The 22,044-nt window shown below is 39.7% G+C and overlaps 3 protein-coding genes across 3 annotated transcripts in view; all 3 read left to right on the top strand.

Annotated features, from left to right (window-relative positions):
- The window catches only part of LOC144648164 (uncharacterized), a 148,685-nt gene that overhangs the window by 12,609 nt on the left and 114,032 nt on the right, over positions 1 to 22,044 (top strand). The window lies entirely within an intron of this gene.
- The window catches only part of LOC144651416 (uncharacterized), a 146,910-nt gene that overhangs the window by 52,643 nt on the left and 72,223 nt on the right, over positions 1 to 22,044 (top strand). The window lies entirely within an intron of this gene.
- Positions 5,574 to 17,285, top strand: LOC144651413 (uncharacterized). The gene is made up of 5 exons (XM_078511344.1): positions 5,574 to 5,683; positions 9,109 to 10,353; positions 10,766 to 10,855; positions 11,795 to 12,445; positions 14,123 to 17,285. The coding sequence occupies exons 2-5, from the start codon at positions 9,162 to 9,164 to the stop codon at positions 16,678 to 16,680; spliced, it is 4,491 nt and encodes a 1,496-aa protein (XP_078367470.1). The 5' UTR covers positions 5,574 to 5,683; positions 9,109 to 9,161; the 3' UTR covers positions 16,681 to 17,285.

Genomic DNA, 22,044 nt, shown 5'->3' with positions numbered 1-22,044 from the left:
GAATCTTTGATAGACCATAAAAGCGAGGAGGCAGTCCGTCAGAACTGCGGAGTTTCTTGTAAAGGCTGTCACTGATCTTGTTTTCTCGTTTAAGGTTGGCCAATTTTTCATTGAGCTTCCTCTCCGTTCGCTGTGTGGGGTCTTTATCTAACACCTTGTAAGTTCTTTGGTGTTAGATCAGTGACAGCCTTTACAAGAAACTCCGCAGTTCTGACGGACTGCCTCCTCGCTTTTATGGTCTACCAAAGATTCATAAGCCTGGTTTCCCCTTAAGACCTATTGTTTCGTTCATAGACTCTCCAACTTACATGCTATCGAAACATTTGGGCGCAGATCCTGAGTCCTCTGATGGGCAACACAGATTTCACGGTCAAGAACAGTGTGGAATTTTGTGAACAGATGAAAAATGTCTCACTCAAAGAAGATGAAGAGCTGGTGTCGTTTGACGTTGTTTCTTTATTTACATCCATTCCGGTGGAACTCGCCATTCAAGTTGCTAAAGATTTGCTTTCCAATGATGTCACCTTGCAGGATAGATCCACCATACCTGTTAATGACATTGTCGATCTGTTGGATTTTTGTTTGTCGACAACAAACTTCAAGTACAACAACAATCACTACCAACAGATCTTCGGAACCGCCATGGGCTCTCCAGTGTCAGCTGTTATGGCAAATCTGGTCATGGAGGACCTTGAAAAACGAGCACTATCCACCTCCCTTTCCCAGCCGTGTTTTTGGAAACGATATGTAGATGATGTATGTGCCGCTGTTAAATCCAACCTGGTGCTAACCTTACAGAATCATTTGAACAGTATCGAGCCATCTATCCAATTTACGGTTGAAAGAGAAACAGAACGGAAAATATCCTTTCTTGACGTCACTGTCTGTCGACAAGACGATGGCCAACTCTCCACTAAAGTCTATCGCAAACCGACACACACAGAAAGATATCTCTCGTTTGACTCCCACCATCCGGTTGCTCACAAAAGGGCTGTGGTCAAGTCTTTGACTGATCGTGCAAAAACTATCCCATCTTCTGTTGATCAACAGTCAAAGGAAATGCAACATGTGACCGCGGCACTCAGGGCGAATGGCTACCCTAAGCGCTTTGTGATTGATGTAAGCAAACCGAAACGACCTTCTCAACAAACGCCTGCAACTGCACCGGATGACAAAAAAGGTTTCTGCATTCTGCCGTACATCAAGGGTACTATGGAACCAATCAAGCGAATTTTAAGCAATTGTAATATCAAAGTCGCTTTAAAACCACACCAAACCATCGGCAATTTGTTTCCAAAACCGAAAGATCCATTGCCAAAAGATCAGACTCGTGGCGCAATTTATTCAATTCCCTGCCAAGTTTGTGACAAAAGCTACATCGGAGAAACGAAACGAAAATTTTCCACCCGACTCAAAGAGCATCAAAAAGCAGTTGAAAACAAACACTCACACAAGTCAGCTTTAGCGGAACATTGTTTTCATTCTGGCCACACCATCTCGTGGGAATCGTCAAAGATCTTACGTACAAGCACAAATTGGCGCAAAAGACGTATTCTGGAGGCTTGGGAAATTAACACTTGCAATAATCCGCTAAACCGCGATGACGGCATGCATTTACCGCACGAATTTCTAAATTTAGCCTTTAGGGACAAACATTAGCTCTCGATTTGCATATTATATAAGAACGTGCTTTTTGTATTCACTTATCACTTTCCCCTGATGAAGGCTTTAGTTTAAGCCGAAACGTTGGGACATTGTAGATATTTTACGAACATTTTACTACAAAATTTTTAACCAGAGTAACGTTTTTATTTCTTAATGAATCAACCACCTGGTTACAGGTCCATTTTTAAAAAGCACAGAATGTAGTGCACATTAATTTGAATATTTTAGCATGATTTTATAAACCGTGAATTGTAACGCAAGATTTTCGTCGATTCGAAGGCCTCCTTTATCGTTTAATTTGAAAACGTTCCAGTGAATCAATGATAATAAAACTTTGCGATAAAATAGTTTACATAATCAAGTACGCGTGCTGAAAGTCTAAAGAAAATCTATCGAGCCGTTTTATAGATTTTTCAAAAACGCTTAAAACTTTAAAACTACTTAAAAATAACAATACGAGTGGTCGCAAGAAAAAAACAAATTCTCGGCATTGCGCTGTGGAAACTCAACAAAACTTTCACGACGTCGAAAGATAAGTTTAATACACATTTTGCCGTTTTTTGAGATTACTTCGTCTACGCAGTGTTTGTGTCTCAGCTCATTTATTATCGCTATGCAAAAACTACGATTTGAAACATTTTTGCGATTTATTCGAAATCAAACATACAGAATCTTTTAATTCTTGAATATTTTATTTGCAGTACATCATAGTTTAAGATGCTGGTATTAGTTTTTAAGCGGCAAATCTGATTCACGCAAAAATCAGGTTTTACTGATTTGGCGGTTTTCTGTTTATCGTTGCCATGGAAATATCGATTACCTTAAAATATATATTAAAGTAAACTTCAATCGTAAACCAATATATGGTATAATTTTCATATCCATCCGAGCCAGGGAAGATCGTTTAAAGGCCAATTGCAAATTGTAGGTATGGCCCAGAAAAAACTGTATCGAGCCACCTCAAGTTAGATTTTAGAAGGATCTTGAGTGACATCTACCAAATGAAGATGTTGGCCTGAATTATTTCTCTGATAATTTTTCTAATTTCCATTTGTTATACTCATGATGCTACGTGGTCAACTATAATTTGTTTAAATAAAAGATAATTAGATATTGAATACAATCTCAACCTCTCTCCGTCCACCGATTTTGACCTCAGTAAACTATTCTCACTGCGAGCATAGACTCTGCCCAGGTGAAGCTGAGCTATGGGAGGCACGTTTTAGCCACCGACAACCGATCTTGTACAGTAGAGTAAGACGAACCACTACCAATCAAGTATCGAAGAATACCGTATTTACTCGAATAAGCGCCGCGGCGCTTATTAAATTTTTCCCACCTCAAGTGCGGCGCTTATTCGGGGGCGGCGCTTATTTGAGGGCGGCGCTTATTTAAAATTTGACTCCACAAAGAGTCTTATATTTTACATTTATCGAAAATAGCATCTTCTGATTGTCATTATTCGTCTCTTCTGAAGAGAGAAGTGGCGCTAGCTGTCCTAGCAAAGTTCGCGGCCTTAACAACATTAACGTATTGTAAGAATGTTTGACTGAGAAAAAAATTAGTGAGCAGTAAAACCATCACTGTAAACTGCAAAACATCGCTTTTGATGAAACGAAATGTCCAAGTTTGCATTAGAGTTGCTTTGTAGTGCATCGGGACTGCGGCGCTTATTCGGGGGCGGCGCTTATTAACTTTTTTGTCCGAAATGCGGCGCTTATTCGAGGGCGGCGCTTATTTGGGGGCGGCGCTTATTCGAGTAAACACGGTAAGGCTTTTTAGACCAGAATAAGGGTATTAGTGTTTACTAGGTAAATATTTCTCTTCAAAACTCAGATAAACTTAAGCCCCCTTACAGTTTGACTACTCCAACCAATGCCACCGGACTAGCAGCGAGAAAACTGTTTATTGAGCAATTTAGTAGGTTCTTTGTAGAGGGATACAACGATAAATATTATTTCGACCTTAACCCTATTCAGACCGGGCTTTTTTGGACCTTCTCAGACCGGGGGGGGGGCTTCGGAAGCCCCCCCTATCTAACTTCCAGAATATTTAAGCAATCACAATGAAACTTATAGGATGTATTGTATGTCCGAAAATCTTTCTTTTGGTATATGTCACGTGAGATTATGACGTCACATCAGGTGACAATTACATCATGATTTCAAAACAGCCGCCATCTTGGATCCGCCATCTTGGATTTCAAAATTTTTCCAGAATGCCAGAAAACCACCCAAAATTATTGCAAAGTACTCAAAATCAATAAAAATGTGCTTTAAACCCGTAAAAATGTAAAAATAATTCCATTTAAGTTGATTTTTATTGACAGAAACACGCAAAATTACAAATTTGGGAAAACGTGCCTGTCAAAATGCCGTTGCCATGGTGATGTCAAGTTCATGACGCATCATCCAACCCTACCAAATTGTTGCCAGATAAATTTTAGGAAAACTCAGAAAGTTTGGGAGCGTTTGATTTAATCTTAAAAAAGTTATAAAAGTTCAAAGTCAGCACGGGCCTCAAAAGCCCCCCCGGTCTGAATAGGGTTAAGTATCCAAACCGTTCAAACGGAGAAGTTGGCAAGTTAAAAAAGACTCCTCCACATTGCAGGTGATGTAAATTGTTGGCTATTCGACTTAAATCAGCCAATCGTGACTCGACTTCGTTCCCAAGGCTGGGAGAGCTAGAACACCTTGGGAACGCGGTTACTCGTACCTTTTGAAGGGGATTACATTTCTTGCACTATACCCAAAGAAGGGCTCAAAAATGCTATCCAGAAAATGCCTCGTTCCTTTACCGCTTAAAACGTCAATTCTTAAAGAGTCATACGTAGACTGCATGTTCACGTTAAAATTAAGTTAGACTGTGAGCAATAGCTCTTTTCCCTTCTTCACTATAGGGTCGCTTTCTTGACTGAAGGTCAAACCTACTTCAGGTAGGAGGCGGGGACGCAGGGTAGCCACGCCCTGTGACCTTACACGGACATCTTTAAACATGCGCTGATCGTTATTTTGTACCTGGGCCGTTGTACTTTAGGAACTTGTTCATATCATAGAAATATTTTTTTAGATACCGCGGTGATTGAAAAATATATTCTTAATATCTATTAACACATATAACATCACTTACTCATGACCATGCACACAGGGTGGTGTGCTGCAGGTCCTCCCCATCTGCTACATTTCATGCACTGATACACACCTCAACTCATCTCGTAATCCGTAGTTGTCCTTCCGTTTTATCGATTCGTGGTTTCCTATCATATGGCACACCGTACGACTTGCAGGAGTTTCCAAAGACTGGTTTACCTAGATATTTGTTTTTTGAATCCCCGGGGGGGGGGGGGGTACTCCGGATTTTAAGTGGCGGAGATGATCGAAGGGTTTTTGGGGGGTTTGAGTCCGGAAATTTTTTGGGAAGGAAATTTGACAAGTATTTTTTGAGGGGGTGGCTTGAGTTAAGTAGGGATTGTTTTGCGAATAAAGTACAAACAAACGTGTTTCTAATGTTTGTTTTTCTTTGTGTTATATCAGGATCAGAAATTCGGCATGCGATTTTTGGGGGGTTGATTTTTGCCCCCATTCGATCATGCTCGTCACTTGAAATCCAAGTTTGAATCATATTCCTGTTATATCGTAGCCTATCAGATCAGGTGGTTGCAAGTATCAATGGAGATAAAAAAAAAATGAAAAGCGCAGAAATGAAAAAGATTAGATCTTCAAAAGTGCCTTAGTTCTTCCTAAGTGAACTAGCTTGCGAGCATGTCTTGTTTTGCGTGAGCGGTGAAGGGTGAGAATAATAGCGCGAGAGTGAAGCTGGAAGCACCCAAAATAACATAGCGTGACACCTCTTATTGCCAAGGAGACAGGACGATGACGTCATCCGCCCTAATGGTCCGTTCCCCGCGACGCGTCTTCTAACTTTAGTTTAACTTCCACTTTCATTTTGAACTTGTCAGTGTATAAAAAGCTGTCTTCGACAGTTACTGCTCTTTGGACTTTCGTGAATGCCGTTGCAGGTATGTTTCTTGATATCTATAGGTGTTTCATGGTAATTTAACTTAGTTCTCTGGTTTTAAAAGTAATTCCATTTGGGTGCATTTGGTATAACGGTGACACTTGATCGTAGACTTCTGTTTCTTTAAAGTAATGTTGCCTCTATTACCCAGCATTCTCGTGGTATCACAGCGGCTGTGTTTTCATTTCTATAAACTATAAACCATTTCTATAAACCCGTTCTCCAAGTGAAGAAAGCCATTGTACGTTTTACATTAGCCATCGCATTTGAATCCATACAAGAATCTCCAAAACAATTTACTGCTACTGCTCAGTTGTAAAGTTTTAGTAGATTCTTTAAAAGCCACTGATAGCTCTTGATACTGCATCTAGCGGCTTATGTATCTGACAATCACGAATGAACTTTGAAGCTACAGACAGACGAAACTCACAGTTTAGTTTGTTTTCATATTTGTAATTAGTTGCTCCCTTACTACCGATCATTAACCGTGACGATGAATAATGTGGTGTTCATTGTTCCATTATTTCTGCTCTCAAATTTCCATTATTCCCTTCTGATTACAGTCAAGAAAAAATACATTATTCCAGAGAAATGTCGCCGACTTTTCCAAAGGAAACATCGCTTCCATTTTTCCGTTATTCTCGAAAACCAGGGCCATTCCACTGCAAAGATTTTTGTTATTCTTATTCCATTTATATTCCTCTGCAGCCCCGAAACCGATATATTTGTAACTCATTCGATACTCATCGAAATAAACACAATGTAATTTACAACATCTTTGGCCAGAGAAAAGCATTTTACTGACTTATCACAGTGGCGTGATTTAATCATTGCAAAATATTTGTTTTACTACAATTCGAATGGACGACATCAGTGTGCCGACCGAGGCTCTTGATGATCATTCAAGCGACTATGGCTGCTAAGAGTGCGGAGAGTACTGCGAAACTACAATTTTATTCAAAGGAAGATAGCTACATATGATTTCTAAATACTAAATAATAGATAATTTACTAGAAAAATTGATAAAGGTTCATCAAATGTTAATGAAGTGAAATGCTCATGGAGTCGTGAAAATTTAATTTGCTATATTTTATGTAAATGATACCATTTGTTAACTGTCAGAGTACGGGTTTTGTCAAGCACATTCTACACCCATTCATAACCTAACAGTACATGACAAACTCAAATGGTTATAACTTTTTAAGAACTAGCCTGAGTGAAGCTGAGTACAAGTAATTTTGTTAAATACCACACTGCTTAACAGAAGAAGAAAGACAAAAGAGCACGAACGTATTCTAATGTATACAGAGTTGGTGTCAGTAGCGTTAAATCTTTCAGCGCGCCAAATAAATGCGAAATGTGCAAACAAAACCCTTTCTCCATGGGAAAGAAGGCCTTTTTAGCCTTTTTAATACATTAGCGATCCTTACAAAATTTTCTAAAACAATCTAGGGCTCATAGTTGTGAAGTTTTAAGAATTGTTTAGAGTCAAACACAATTAACAGCCACTGATGCATGGCTGCATCTTCCGGCTTCTGTTTTGGACCCCTCTCCCAACTATGATTTGATTACCGCGAAGGAATTGTGAGGCTAAAGACAGACGAAAATCACAAACAGTTTGCTCTCTATTTTGTTATTACAGTAGAATCCCGATTTCTCGAATGCTCGATATCTTGTACCTGCCGATAACTCGAACCGAAAGCCGTATCCTTTGGATTTGCTTCACTAAGTCGAACAGCGCTGCAATTGTTACCCCTTATTTTTCAAACTCCCGATTGCTCGAACCAGTTTTTCGTTTCACTTGCAGGTTCAAGAAATCGGGATTCAGTGTAATTAGTTGCTCTTTCACAGCCGCTCATTAACCGCCATGCGAAACAACACAATGTAATTTACATCTTTGAAAAAATTAGAAAAGGAAAACAAAAGAGCACGAACGTGTGCTAATGTATACATAGTTGGCGTAGCGTGACTCGTCTAATTGAATGTCAACACGTCATACAGTTGCGAAATAATTAACACGGCTCACTTTTAACACTCCATTCACTTAAAAATTAAAAAAATAACATAGTCGGTGTTCAAACAGTTCATGAACATTTATTTTTTACTTTTAGCTTGTTTTAATACAAGTTACTCTGTCAGCCAGCTGAAATACGGTCAGCGACAAATGAACTCATGCGCATCCTTCACGTTGATACTGTTCGTTTCAAGCAACCTTTCTTGTCTTTCAATTCTTGAATAAACTTTTTTCCATTTCAGACTTTCGTTAGATACATTATATACACGTAGTTTATTTATTTTTTATGACAATTTTTGGTCATCTGTTTGCAAGAACTATTGTCTGCTGGCAAAAGTCACTTGCTTTTTATTGTCGCGTGCACACTGTGGTTTTCGAAACGTGCATCGTTTCCCTTGTACACACTGAAAATGCTTCAAAACAACTAAACTAAATTGAACTGCTTCGGTATTGACTTCGCATGTATAAAAGGGAAGAACCTGCCGTCAATTTATAATCTCGTTTCCAGAGTCCGCTAACATTTTTGTCAGCACTAAGAACGCAGATTTTGCCCATGGCCAGTTTCGTTTTTTAAACATGCGCACGGTGCTCATTTTGGATTATCAGCCAACCAGATTACAACTGCTAAGCCTCGTCCCCAGGCCAATTCGCGTTGTGCAGGTAGGCGGAGGAAGTCTGGGACGACTGGGAAGGAGGCTGAGAGCGGAAGCCCACGAATCGCGGACTTGCAAATACATGTCGACCTTTTTCATGCTGTCTACTTTTCTTTAATTTTTGTGTTTGTTGCCCTTTGCAGTTCAAATTCTTTTGTATTTGTACATGCTGACGAGGCTAAAAATTGGCTTAAAAAGGTGTCTTGGAACTGGTCAAGCGTTGGCCGTAGTGGTGACCAAAATAAAGGCATGCTCTGGGGACGAGATTGGCCAATTTACTGATTAAAAGCCTTAGATTGAGACTTGAAGCTATTTCAGCATTTTCTAGCTATTAAAGTCAACGCTTTCACTCATCCATACTTAACGAAAGGGTTACGATAAAGAATTTTATATTTTAGAAGGCATTTTCGAAAATGTCTGTTTTTGTAAAACAAACGCCGTTTTTCATCGGTTTAGTGAGTACGACAGGCAAGATAGCATCAAAAAGCTGAAAAGGTATGCCTTTTCAAACCATATTGCATTAAATGATGCGGACGGTTGGTATTTTGTTCTTTGAACCACATTAATAATGTACGTATACAACATAGATTGGTTTTCTTACGTTGCTGGAAAAGCAATCCGGAGTTACTTTGGCTTTGCAGTTTTAGTTTATCTTTATGTTTGGTTAACAAAAGGCGCGCGCTCCCGAACTCAAATTATTCAATATGCAAAACCATAGTCGACACACTGAAAGGTTTCGTATTTTTTTTTTTTTGATAGGTGTTTGGCGTCTCGGCATGCCATGACGTCTTCTTTACAGCAAACTCAAGAACATGGCACAACATGGTCAAGAACATGAAGTGCTACATTCTTCCGCTAGCAAATTAAAAGTGACAATTCTAGCATCGGAATGGGGGTCGAGTAAAGGCGGACTGTCGACCATTAACAGAGAATTAGCCATACAGTTGGCTAAATGCCCTGAAGTGGAAATAACTTTCTTTTTACCACAATGCAGCGAAGAGGACAAAAGAGCGGCCCTTGGTCACAACATAACCGTTGTCAAAGCAACAAGGCGGCCTGGTTATGAAGAATTAGAGTGGCTTAGCTTTCCACCAGATGATTTGAATATTGATGTAATCGTTGGCCATGGGGTAAAGCTTGGTCGTCAAGCACAATTGATCAGAAAGTCGCACAAATGCAAGTGGGTTCAAGTTGTCCACACAGACCCAGAGGAACTAGGAATGTTTAAATCCTACAAAAATCCGATTTCAAAGGGTGAAGACAAGCACAAAACAGAAGTAGAACTTTGCGAAATGGCTGACTCTGTCGTAGGAGTTGGGCCCAAGTTGAGCGAGGCCTTTCGCTCATATCTTCGCTGGTGTAAAAAAGATCAAGCCGTTCTTGACATTACCCCTGGTGTCTTTAACGATTTTGTGAATGTCGAACACGCTGCTGAAGAGAGGAAACGGTGTGGCGTTTTAGTGTTTGGCCGTGGAGATGCTGAAGATTTTCAGTTAAAAGGTTTTGACATTGCAGGCAAAGCAGTTGCTCAGTTGAAGGACGCTCATCTTGTTTTTGTTGGTGCCCCTGAAGGAAAGCACGAGGACATAGCGAAGCGTCTGCTTGAGTGTGGCATTCCTGCGAGCCGCCTGGCAGTAAGAAGCTTCCTGCAAAGCCGAGAGGATTTGAAAAGATTGTTCTGCGAAGTGGATCTTGTGCTTATGCCTTCTAGAACAGAAGGATTTGGCTTAACAGGTCTAGAAGCCTTATCAGCTGGTCTCCCGGTGCTTGTAAGCAAGAATTCAGGATTTGGAGAAGCCCTACATACGGTACCGTTTGGTTCCTCGTGTGTGATTGATTCCGAGGATGACAAGGTATGGGCTGAAGCAATCAATGAAATCTGGAACAAAGACAGAGAGACGCGACTTCAGGAAGCTGAAGTGTTACGCTCTTCCTACGAGAAGAAATACAGCTGGGCAAAACAAAGTCAAGGTCTTGTTACCAAGATGACCAGCATCGTCCAAGGTATGAATTATAGTGACAACCTTTTATATATTTATATGTAAATCATATACCGAAAAAAATCTATATTTATTTCTTGAGTTAAAGTAGAGGGTTTTGAACAAATTTTTCATCTGTTTTATCAGCAATAAAAAATGATGACTTGCGTTTAAAAACGTAGATTGCAAACTTTTTGGCTGGCATATATTAAGAGAAGAAGGAAAACGTTAGCCATTTATTAATCTTACTTTTGCCGTTTTCCGCTTTCGCGCGTTACGTGAAGGGTCCAATGTAAACTGACCAAAGAATGAAATCCACTGGATTTCATACATGATAGGTAATGCAAAATCTCTATTGCTTTACGGGTACTTCCCAATTAAAAATAAGAAAAACATTTTCGCAAAAAAACCTTTGTATATGTTGTCGTGTTCTATAGATTGCCAAAGCTCATCTCACACAAAAAGCGGATTGTCAGCCTCACCTACCACACAGGGTATTCAGAGAATGACTGGTGAGCAGCATGCAGGTACGGCACATAGTTTTGAAATTACCAAGATTACAATATCAACTAATAAAATTTTGTTAAAATTGCAACATTTAGCTGGAAAGTAACAGACTGAAGCTGGTAATGACTATCAAGGTAACTGTTAATGATTTGATTTACGAGTAGACAGAATGTACTCTGTGCTGAGCTCTAATTAAATGACCTTTTTGGTAATGTTGTTGACCCTAAAGTCCAACTCGCACCTTTCAAAAATTGCCACATAGAATACACAGAAATTGGTCTATCCACACCAGGAAGTCATTTAATGTGACTTAAATCACTTTAACCTTTTCATTAAGCTGGCCCAATGGTACTAATAAAATACCTTTTGTGTTTACTTCTAAAAATGTTCCTTTTTTGAGGTTTTGAGAGTACTGTAAATCTTTAAGTTTAGAATATTTGTTTTAGTCTAGCCTTTTGAAATTTTACCCTTGATATAGTCTGGTATTTTCCGTTGTTTTATATTCATTGTTGTATATTGACATACACCAAAACAAAGGAAAGTACCAAATTGCATTCAGGGTAACAATTGAGCCCTGTCCTGTTTTTCAGTTATGGTAACTTGTTTGATTCCAGGGGTATCGGTTGGTCGTTTAATGTGATTGTTCGGGTGAAGATAAAACTGGAAAAAAATCTGTCTTTTTGTAACGGTCGTCACCTCAAACACTACCTCACATGGACGATCACGCCAGGCGGTTTTACAAACATGTATCACTATCAGTGGTGATAATACCAAAGAACGGAAGGTCTAAGGTATCAGATTATACAACCTTATCTTACCGGTACCTCACACTACCCCATCCCACTGCACCTCACCTTACCTCACATAACACCGCACGTCAAACCACTTCACATCAAATCCTAGGAAAGTAGAATGCAATTCCTTGACTCAGCAAGTATCTGTTTTATTAACTGTTGCAGGTACTGTTCCCAAAATTACCTCTACCAGAGAGGAATCCAATTATGCCAGGTTGTGTCAGCTTCTGTTCACCGTGGGCTCAGGGGTCCTGAGAGAAACATTTGACAGAATCATTCCACCAAAAAACCTTCAGAAACATTTGAAAGGCTTCCGAGTACATGAGACACTGCAATCACTTCGAAAGCAAGGAATCCTCAGTTCCAAACAGTGGGGTCAACTGTATCCTGCGCATACCTCCTCGGTGTCATCAAAAGGCTTCGACCCCACACTTTTGATGGTTCTGTTGAGAACAGTGTGCAAGTTGACTCCTCCAACAGCTGGCTGGGACGCACCTCCCCTTGCAGCAGACAGCAGTCGTGAGGCTGACATTGCCCGTGTGAGGTATTTCATTAATACTGTGTTTGGCCATAAAGACAAATCCTCTGTTAGTGATGCAGTATTTATGAACTACTGGGAGAGCATCCGGGAGATGTTGGTGAGACTAAGAGGAGCTGGTTATGGAGACGCCGTGGATGAAATGAAGAATCAGAACATGGACCCTCTCACCGAGGAACACTACAAGGAACTTTTCAAACAGTGGAAGAAAAACGAGGACTGCATCAAGGACAAAATGAATGGACTGGAGAGTGTGATGGAAGCACATGGAGATGAAGGTGAGTTTTCAGAGTTTTGAGCTGTGACTATACGTGTAGTTAGACAATGGGAATGGGAATTTTTACTATTGATATGCTCTGTGGTTATTTCATTTTCAATTTTTATCTCTTCTGATACAAGAACCTGGATGAATTCTCTAACTGCTCTTTTTATTAAACACCTCACTATTTCGTGAGGCGGTTAAAATCGACCTTAGAAAAGCTCCTCAATAGTAGCGGATCTTTGTTTACTTTTTTTTCCTCTTGTCACGTGTTTAGAAGCTTCTGGTATTTCCGTGTAATCATTCCAAATGTAAGATTCCTGCGTTGATTTGGTATTCTGGGAACAGGGGAATGCAATTCAATCCAATGATCTGACAAGCTTCAAAGCTGTTTTCGAAACCCTTTTGATTAATTGAAATTGCAAACACTGTGTTCTTAAATACAGGAAGTGTAAAAGAACAACGTTTACAACGATAACATCGGAAAAATTTTAAGTTCATAATGAGCGGATTAAGAAATAACATGTAATGCGTATTTTTCAAGAATGAGTGAAAATAACTCAAGTTTAACTCAACAGCGTTTGACCTTGGACACGGGTATCGTATATAGGTAAAATAATATAAAAATAATAACATGACATGACATGACATATCATAAAATAAAATAAAATAAAATAAAATAAATTTAAAGTAAGCACTTGTAGATACACATACATACATGTATATAGTGTAACCCTGAGGCACATAATATAATTATGTTTATTAGTGAACTGGACTCACTACGCTCAGGTATGTGCACTTTGCTCATCTCCAGACTGAGGTAACACACCAGCCTAGCAGTGGACAGCTGTTTCGTCCTCTTTGGGACTCGTCAGCAGTCTGGAGATGAGCAAAGTACACATACCTGAGCGTAGTGAGTCCAGTTCACTTATAAACATAATTATATTATGTGCCTCAGGGTTACACTATATACATGTATGTATGTGTATCTACAAGTGCTTACTTTATTGTCTCGCTCCTGGACGGCGTATTTTTGAGGTGTTTTTTGGTTAGTTAAACTAACCTATCCTCAACGGTAGTCTAAGACTACTGGTGCGCTCGTCTCCAGAGATCCACCTTGTGTACCACAAGTGTTGGATCACTGAGGTGGGAGAAATAAGAACTTTTCTCCCATTACCACCATGCCTTACGCAGTGCTGACGAGTCCCAAAGAGGACGAAACAGCTGTCCACTGCTAGGCTGGTGTGTTACCTCAGTCTGGAGATGAGCAAAGTGCACATACCTGAGCGTAGTGAGTCCAGTTCACTAATAAACATAATTATATTAAAATAAATTTAATTGTTTATGTCTTGCACTCACTGTGCATCAAAACGTGTCAGATCAGGCCAGATAGAAATGCAATCCTAGAATACCGGTACTGAAAATACGCTTCTCTTATCGCTTCACGCAGTACTGTGGCGATTTAATTTGCACTGAAGCAAGTTATTTGCATTTGTCGTTGTTAGATTTTTCTGATGTTATGGCTACGTTTATCGAATTTTTATACAGGAATGCAAAAAGGTCCCAACATATCCGCGTGACACGTGTCTAGACACGTGACTCGAGGCAACAAGATAAAACATTCCCTTTAACCCCATTCAATATCAAGTTTCGAATAGGAAGTGTGCTGAACGTGTTGATATTTTCTGCTTTCTAGATATATCATATCCATCCCACGTCATAGAAAGGATTCGCCAGATCTACAAAACCCGTGAAGAACGCGTTCTACCAGTTCCTTGGTGTGAAGATTTCAGCTTTCATCTAAGTGAGATTTTCACAAGGCTCAGGATTGTTAACAGAGAAAAAACAAGAGGAACACTGACTGAGGAAATCACCAACATGACAGCTATCTTCAAAGCACATGAAGAATGCCAGAATCCACGGACTGTTCTGATTGAAGGAGATCCTGGAATGGGAAAGACAACCTACTGTCAGAAGCTGGCGTATGACTGGGCGAATAGACAGGAAGAATGGGACGAATCTTTTCCCGACATTGAATTGCTGCTGCTGCTTAAATGCCATGATATCAAATCTAACATCTGGGAAGCTATCGATGAGCAAATTCTTCCTGAAGATCTTGACGAAGAATCGAAAGAAAGCTTTTTCAAATTCATTCGTGAAAATCAGTCCAAAGTTTTGTTAGCACTTGATGGTTTAGACGAAGCTGACCCTAGTAAACTACCAATGTACATCAAACTAGTTGAAAGTAGAGAGCTCCCTGAATGTCGCGTCATTCTTACATCTAGACATGAAGTTGGAATGAAATTTAGGCGCATCTGTGATACCCTGTGGGAAATTGTTGGATTCACCTATCTAGATGCACGAAGTTTCATCTTCAAGCACTTTAAAAACAACAAACCTATGGCTGACAAACTTCTAACGAAACTTTATGGATCTAATTTCTTGGGCGAACTGACGTCAAATCCTCTAAACACAGCTTTACTTTGTGTAGTCTGGGAAGATTTTGAGGGTGATCTTCCGACGAGCAGGACTCAATTGTACATTGAAATTGTTCTCTGTGTTTTGAGAAGATACGATAAGAAGAATGGCTTAGCTACCAACAACGAAGACCTAATTAAAGTTTACAAGAAAGAGCTAATATGTCTGGGGCTTATGGCGTTAATTTCTCTACGTAAAGGAGAGCTATATTTTGAAGAAAGCGAATCTGGTAGCAATTCAACTGCTTTAACCAAGTTTGGATTTCTGTCAGTCCAAGCTGCAGGTAGTAGAAGGAAAACCTGCCTGCGTTACGGATTTTTACACAAGAGCTTTCAAGAGTTCTTCGCTGGTTTCTATCTCGCCACCAAGATTCTCAGCGGAGAAATTGACTTGGATACAGAAGTGACTGATAAGAGGTATTTAACTGAACTTAAACAAGTATTTTTGTTCATGAGTGGAATTGTTACGTCACAATGCGAAGAAACCGCCGTGTGTCTTGTAAAAAGCATAACTGAGCATATAAATTGCGGCGGTCGCAGTACTCTTTTTAATAAGCTTGAAGTTGCAGCCGAAAATGTGCGCTTCGCTTTTGACTGTATAACGGAGTGTATAACTTGTAAAGAAAACCTTCAGTCTCGATTGGCGCGTACTTTTGGTTCCCACCTTGACCTTGAAACTTTAAAATTAGAGATTAGTGATTCTGGTTTCCTCTCAGATGCGCTTACGGTTAATACCACTTTAACTGACTTGGATTTAAGCTGGAACGAAATTGATGGTTCTGGTGCTGGTTCTCTCTCTAAGGCCCTTACAGTGAATACCACATTGACTCATTTGAATTTGCATTTAAACAGGATTGGTTATTCTGGTGCTGGTTCTCTCTCTAAGGCTCTCGTAGTGAATACCACATTGGCTTATTTGGATTTGAGTGATAACATGATTGGTGATTCTGGTGCTGGTTCTCTCTCTGATGCTCTTACAGTGAATACCACATTGACTCATTTGAATTTAAGTCGGAATAGGATTGGTGATTCTGGTGCTGGTTCTCTCTCTGATGCTCTTACAGTGAATACCACAGTAACTCATTTGGATTTAAGTCGGAATAGGATTGGTGATTCTGTTGCTGGTTTTCTCTCTAAGGCTCTTACAGTGAATACCGCATTGGTTCATTTGGATTTGAAGGGGAACAGGATTGGTGATTCTGGTGCTGGTCCACTCTCTAGGGCTCTTACTGTTAATACCACAATTACGTATTTGAATTTGAGAGGGAACGGGATTGGTTATTCTGGTGCTGGTTCTCTTTCCAAGGCTTTCGTAGTGAATACCACATTGACGCATTTGGATTTGAGTGGGAACCTCATTGGTGATTCTGGTGTGGGTTCCCTCTCTAGGGCTCTTACTGTTAATAAAAGGACCCCAATTACTTATTTGAATTTAAGAGGGAACAAGATTCGTTATTCTGGTGCTGGTTTTCTCTCCAAGGCTCTGGCAGTGAATACCACAGTGACTGATTTGGATTTGAGTGCGAACAGGATTGGTGATTCTGGTGCTGGTTTTCTCTCTAGGGCTCTTACTGTTAATACCACATTGACTCATTTGGATTTGAGTGAGAACTGGATTGGTGCTTCTGGTGCTGGGTTTCTCTCTAAGGCTCTTGCAGTGAATAACACACTGACTCATTTGGATTTGAGTTTGAACAGGATTGGTCCTACTTGTCGTGCTTACCTGTCAGATGCACAAACAGTCAATAGCACCTGCAGGGTACAGCTCGAACGTTAATATCTTAACTGATTTGTACGTCTTGTAATTGGCCATCCCATTTGTAATTATGTATAGTGCACAAGTATTTCAATCCTTCAGTTTAAAAGCTGATTACCATGATATAGATTTATAAAATCAGTAATATTGCATGTATTCAGTATGGTGTCTATAAGAGAATATGCGCGATTGCTTGTGAGTCTTGATCTTGAATATAAATGTAAAACAGTTTTAAAGAATGTATCCTGTGTTGTAATCTGACCAATAATAATGTTTTTCTTAAGTGTTTGGTCAAGATTCAAAACCTCTAAATACTTGTTTAAATTATTTTGTAATAATTTTGCATTATTTCATCCTTATTCTATTTGAAACGTAGGATCTTTGTACACAGTAAGACATTTGTACATAGCAGTGTCTATAGGAACGTTTTTTTGCAGGCAGAAAAAGTGGTAACAAAACACACCAATTTCAATTTATTTCAATTAGATTTTAAAAAGAGGCTAAAGTGACATATACCGAATGTAAATTTTGGTATCAAACATTCTCTAATAATTGTTGTAGTTTTTACTTTTTTACCTATAATGCTTCGTTGTCAACTAGGCTATAATTTGTTTAAATAAAAGATATTCAGATGTTCAATACAATCTCAACCTCTCATGCCGTCCGCTGATAAATAACACACCGATTTTTACTATCAGTAAACCATTCTCATTCTACTCTTCTACAGTAGAATAAGATGAACCGCTATCAATCAAGGATCGAAAGAAAAGGCTCTATAGAGAGTATTAGTATTTACTAGATAAAAATTTCTCTCCAAAACTCAGATAAACTTAAGCCCCCTTACAGTTTGACTACTTCAGCCAAGGCCACGTCACAACATTTTGTCTAAATTGATAAATGAAAACCTCGGACGTTAAAAATGGATTTCCAACAAATTATCAATCTGAGCAAGCTGCAAACCACAGAAGCAATAAATCTATGACCTTTTTTATCTTTTTAACACTCAAACACTTTTGGTTTATTTGCAAAGGATTTGCTTGGGTGGCCTTGGTTGAAATAGTTGCACTGTAAGAGAATAATGAGTTGCTTCTTCACTTAGCAATTCAAAATGCAGGCGCAAGTCCCGATACTACGTGCGGAAAGACCGCCGGCACCAATTGTGTAAGCAAAAAAGGATGAGGGTCAGGCCCAGCTGGTAGAATACCTCTCCTCTGTAAATCGCGCCAAGATATAGAATGAAATAAGTAAGAGGAAACTTCTATCAAAGCTTTCAATCATACGACCAAACTTTTTTTCATGTCAAACACTACCAAATTCCAACTAAGGCGAAACACGTGACCACATGCGGCGCACTCCTTAAAACCCTTACCCTCTGATTATAATGTGCGAGGGCCGTACTCGGGGTCTTACCAGTGCGAATTGAACACAGCAGCACAGTTCCGTAAAGAAAAGACCGAAGGTCAATGTCCTCCCATGGTGGTCTCGGTCAAGCTTGGGTTATAAGAGATTTATTACACGACTTTATAACTGAAAAAACTGTAGAAACTTTGCCCAGTCCAGTACTTGTAATATTGGATTCATATCCCTTGGGTAAGGGAACTAAGACAGTCTAGAGGGCCAATAACCATTGACCGATTGTCCCTCTTAGCCGGCGATGACTGTGCACGAGAAACAAGTGGCTCTGGGAACACATGATTTGATTGGCTACTTTTTAACGAAGGGAGTTTCAAATCAAACCAATCAAATCAACCGTTGGAAACTCAGCTGTTCCTTTTGTTAAAATCCAGCTAATCAAATCATGTTTTCCCAGAGCGTCTTGTTTCTCGTGCACAGGCTTTTTGCCGGCTAAGACGGACAAGCGGCTCTTTATTGTATTGTATATTGTATTGTAAAATTCATTAAATATTCATGCGGGTGCAAACCAATCCCAGTACCATATTCAAATCACATGTACTCAACTGTAAACCCCAATACAAATCAAACAATAGAATTAACTTTTGATACAAACTCCTGCTCGGCTAATTAGTATTTATTAACTTTTGATACAGATCTCTACTGATTTGCAGAACAATACTTTGCATTCAATTTATTGTTTTCATTTCACAAGTAGAATAAAATATTCGCGTCCGATCTGTATGGCCGTTTACAATGGCTCGCCTATCGGCTCACCATTGTAAACGCCCATACAGATCTCCCGCTCATATTTTATCTACTACTTAAATTTTTTTAGGTAACTGTCCTCGATAAGTGGCACGCTAGAAATTTAGACTCTTAAATAAAGTTTTTTTTTATGATGATGATGATGATGATGATGAAAAAAGAGTCGGAGACCTGAGTAAGCCGAGCGCGGTCTGGGTAGGGAGATCTCAAAGATGATTCCGATGCGAGAACATGCTCGTCTCTCCGATTCAAGTTTTTCTGCGGCTCACTCCACTCGCCCATTTTCTCGCTGTTTCCTACTAAGGAGCCTGTTCGTGGGCTAAAAGGAATATTACAGTGTGAAACACAGGGTCTGATCAAATCTCTTAGTAAATCCTATGTTTGCAGCGTTGTCGTTTGCGGTTCCTTGCTGTTTTAAGTGTAAATCCCTGTGTAATAAGGTATCATATTTTGCGTGTTCTCCTGACCTAATATTGCAAATAACAGAAATGTCTTGCAACTGTAAAAGTTCAATAATAATAGCCATGATGAAAATAGTGTTTTCCAAGATACCCTTTTGCTGACAGGAGTGCGTTTACCGCACCTTCTCTATTTCAAATTAAAAATCTATCCGCAAAAAATCTATCCTCAAAATCTGGTCAAAATCTATGGTCTAAAATATGGTCAAAATCAATCCTCATTCCAGACCAAAACAGCACGAAATCTATTTCCTTTGGCGCCACACATACTGGGGATGAGCTCCAAATGTCATCGATCTCTCACAACTTATTACTCTTTTACTCACTGCCCATTGAGCCCACTGGCACGTAGGGCAGCAACAAACAACTTATGGTTGAATTTTTTCTCTCTCCTCTTCTGCGTTTGCTGGATAAGGTTATCTTCCCCTGGGACTCCTTGATTAGAAAAGCAAACAAAAACCTTCCTATCTCACTTACGATGCGTACAACAACAAAAATTCATCTCAATCAAAAGGAATCGAAGCAATCCTAAATGGTATGATAAGCACAGCCACTACCCTCCGTCCATGATTTGAGAGCAACGAACTACCGACGTGTTTGCTAAGTGCAATTAAAACGCACACCTTAGTTGTAACGCTTGCCAGTAAAGCTTTAGTAATTGCACCAGATCTCAGTGGCTTTACATCTGGTGTGGTAGTTTTGGTGTGGAGCCCGTTTTCCAACCGGTCTATTCCTAGCGGATTTGAACCTCAACATATCTGACCATGCCTTGACGCTTCGGTGCAAATCCACTGGTATGAGATGGGCAATGCAAAACATACTTTTCAGGAAAGACCTACTTTTTTTTTCTTTAGCCTTAATATTTAGGATTGTCAAAAGGGATTAAAACGTGGCAGCGTGAACGTAAGCTTTTTTCTCATTGTCAATGGCATTTTTTTTTTTTTTTTTTTTTCACTGGTTGAAGTGTATCGCAGTTGGTTTTGACTTTGCAGCCCGACTGTTAACATCTGTCCCCTCCCCATTAAAAATAATCGAAGAGGAATATATTAAACTGGTAAGTTCCAAGACCTAGGGCACAGTTTTTCCTAATACGGACCGACCTAGGCTGGTGAATAACGTTTTTTCCCCTACTTTATTTGTTTTTAAAAGAAACTTTGTATACGCGCGCGTCATTTCAATGTTGAATCGATTGACGGGTTAGCAAGAGGGTAAAATGCTGTTTGTTATTTAGTTCGATAAAAATAAATAGTCGCTTCGCTTTATTGAACCGTATTCACAGAAACGTACAGCATATTAAATTTACACTGAAGAGATTCAATTAAAGAAATTGCAGTAGTAAAAATATCATAAATGTAAAATCGAGCCAAAGCATTATCACTGACAAAACTAAACGTCGATTCCGGCTTCCTGATGAACGTACGAGGCAGGGAGGGGGAGGTGGGGGTGAGGGGGCTGCAGCCCCCCTTCCCCCATTGCCAAAATGTTTCCGGCAAAATGCTTGGAAAATAAGCCGAAAAGTTTAGTCAACGTTACGTTCAAAACGAATTACATCAACAGGAAAAGTATTGGAAATATACCGAAAGTTGTGGTTCAAAAGTCTAAATTTCTTATTCATCTGCTTTCGTTTCCTCTCGCAAATTCTGCGTGACCCCTCAGTTTGATTCAGTTGCAATCAGCTTTTCTATAGCTTGCGCGTTTGCGCACGGTGGATTTATAGTGCAAGACCTTGAAACAAAGCTGTTATTAAAATCCGCGCGTATAATATCCGTATACCAGACAAAATCTCGATTTGCCTAAAGTGGGCGCGCGCAAGTGGGCGCAGATTTGCAGAATGCCCGCAAGTGGGTATCGGGAGGTGTGATAAATACTTGTAAGGTGATTGGTCAATGATGACGCTAGATGAACGAATCTCTGGACAACCCATCAGCGTAAACACGTGCGCACTCGACAACAACGCTTCAACGAATTGTTGCAAACTTTAATAAGAGTTGATTTCCAGCTTGGAGTGAAGATAATTTGAGGTTTTATTTAAGGCCTATTCATTTCACAAGGTCTGAAAGCCGGCCGAAAGCTTTGCAATTAAATTGAAAAGAGTTCTCCGATAATTAACTCGCAGAGAAGTAAGAAAATCCACATTTTTACTTCTGAGTGGTGCTGTCATTTCACAAATCCCCGAAGACGAAAGTTGTCTAGGAACGCGTACGAACATATCTTTAAATTTGTGCGCGATTTACGATAAGCAAGCCTTAGTCCAATACCACGATTTAGCAGGCACAAACTACTTGAACGGAGGACAGTCTTGATCAGTCCACCTCCGGACGACATTTACAAGATTATATGCGGCACCAAGAAAAGAAATTCAAAAGAGATCTCGAGATAATTATTTAAAACTCGCAGCAGGCATTTGCATTGACAGAGGTGAGAAATTCTTTCTGCATCTTTTCATTTTTAAAAGTTGATCATTCTCATGTCATTCTTTATGCTTGGGTTCTCAGCCCAAATATATAGAAAACAGTTGGGCTGAAATGGAAATTGTAAAACGTTTTGCTGTTTCTAAAGTTTATCCTCGCTTAGATCTAGACTTGCCACAGTGAAGCGAGTTCAAGCCCGCAAAGCAACCCAGTGCTAGTGAGCGACGAAGTTGCGAAAACGAGCGACGACGCTAGTGGCGAGAGGTCGACCTTCGTCCCGGCGTGTCAAATTAATAAAGACGAAGGACTTTGTCTAAAGTCTAGCTTGAGTCTAGCTGAGATCACTCACCACACCA

Source organism: Oculina patagonica, chromosome 4 (assembly GCF_052425735.1).
Source record: "Oculina patagonica isolate OP01 chromosome 4, crgOcupat, whole genome shotgun sequence".
Taxonomy (NCBI): domain Eukaryota; kingdom Metazoa; phylum Cnidaria; class Anthozoa; order Scleractinia; family Oculinidae; genus Oculina; species Oculina patagonica.
This window is presented reverse-complemented; position numbering and strand designations above follow the sequence as displayed.

Excerpts from the sequence above, each read along its gene's own strand:
- LOC144651413 (XM_078511344.1), top strand. The coding sequence starts at position 9,162 with ATGGCACAACATGGTCAAGAACATGAAGTGCTACATTCTTCCGCTAGC. Across the intron at positions 10,354-10,765 it reads GATGACCAGCATCGTCCAAG|ATTGCCAAAGCTCATCTCAC; the intron begins GTATGAATTATA and ends CGTGTTCTATAG. Across the intron at positions 10,856-11,794 it reads GACTGGTGAGCAGCATGCAG|GTACTGTTCCCAAAATTACC; the intron begins GTACGGCACATA and ends TAACTGTTGCAG.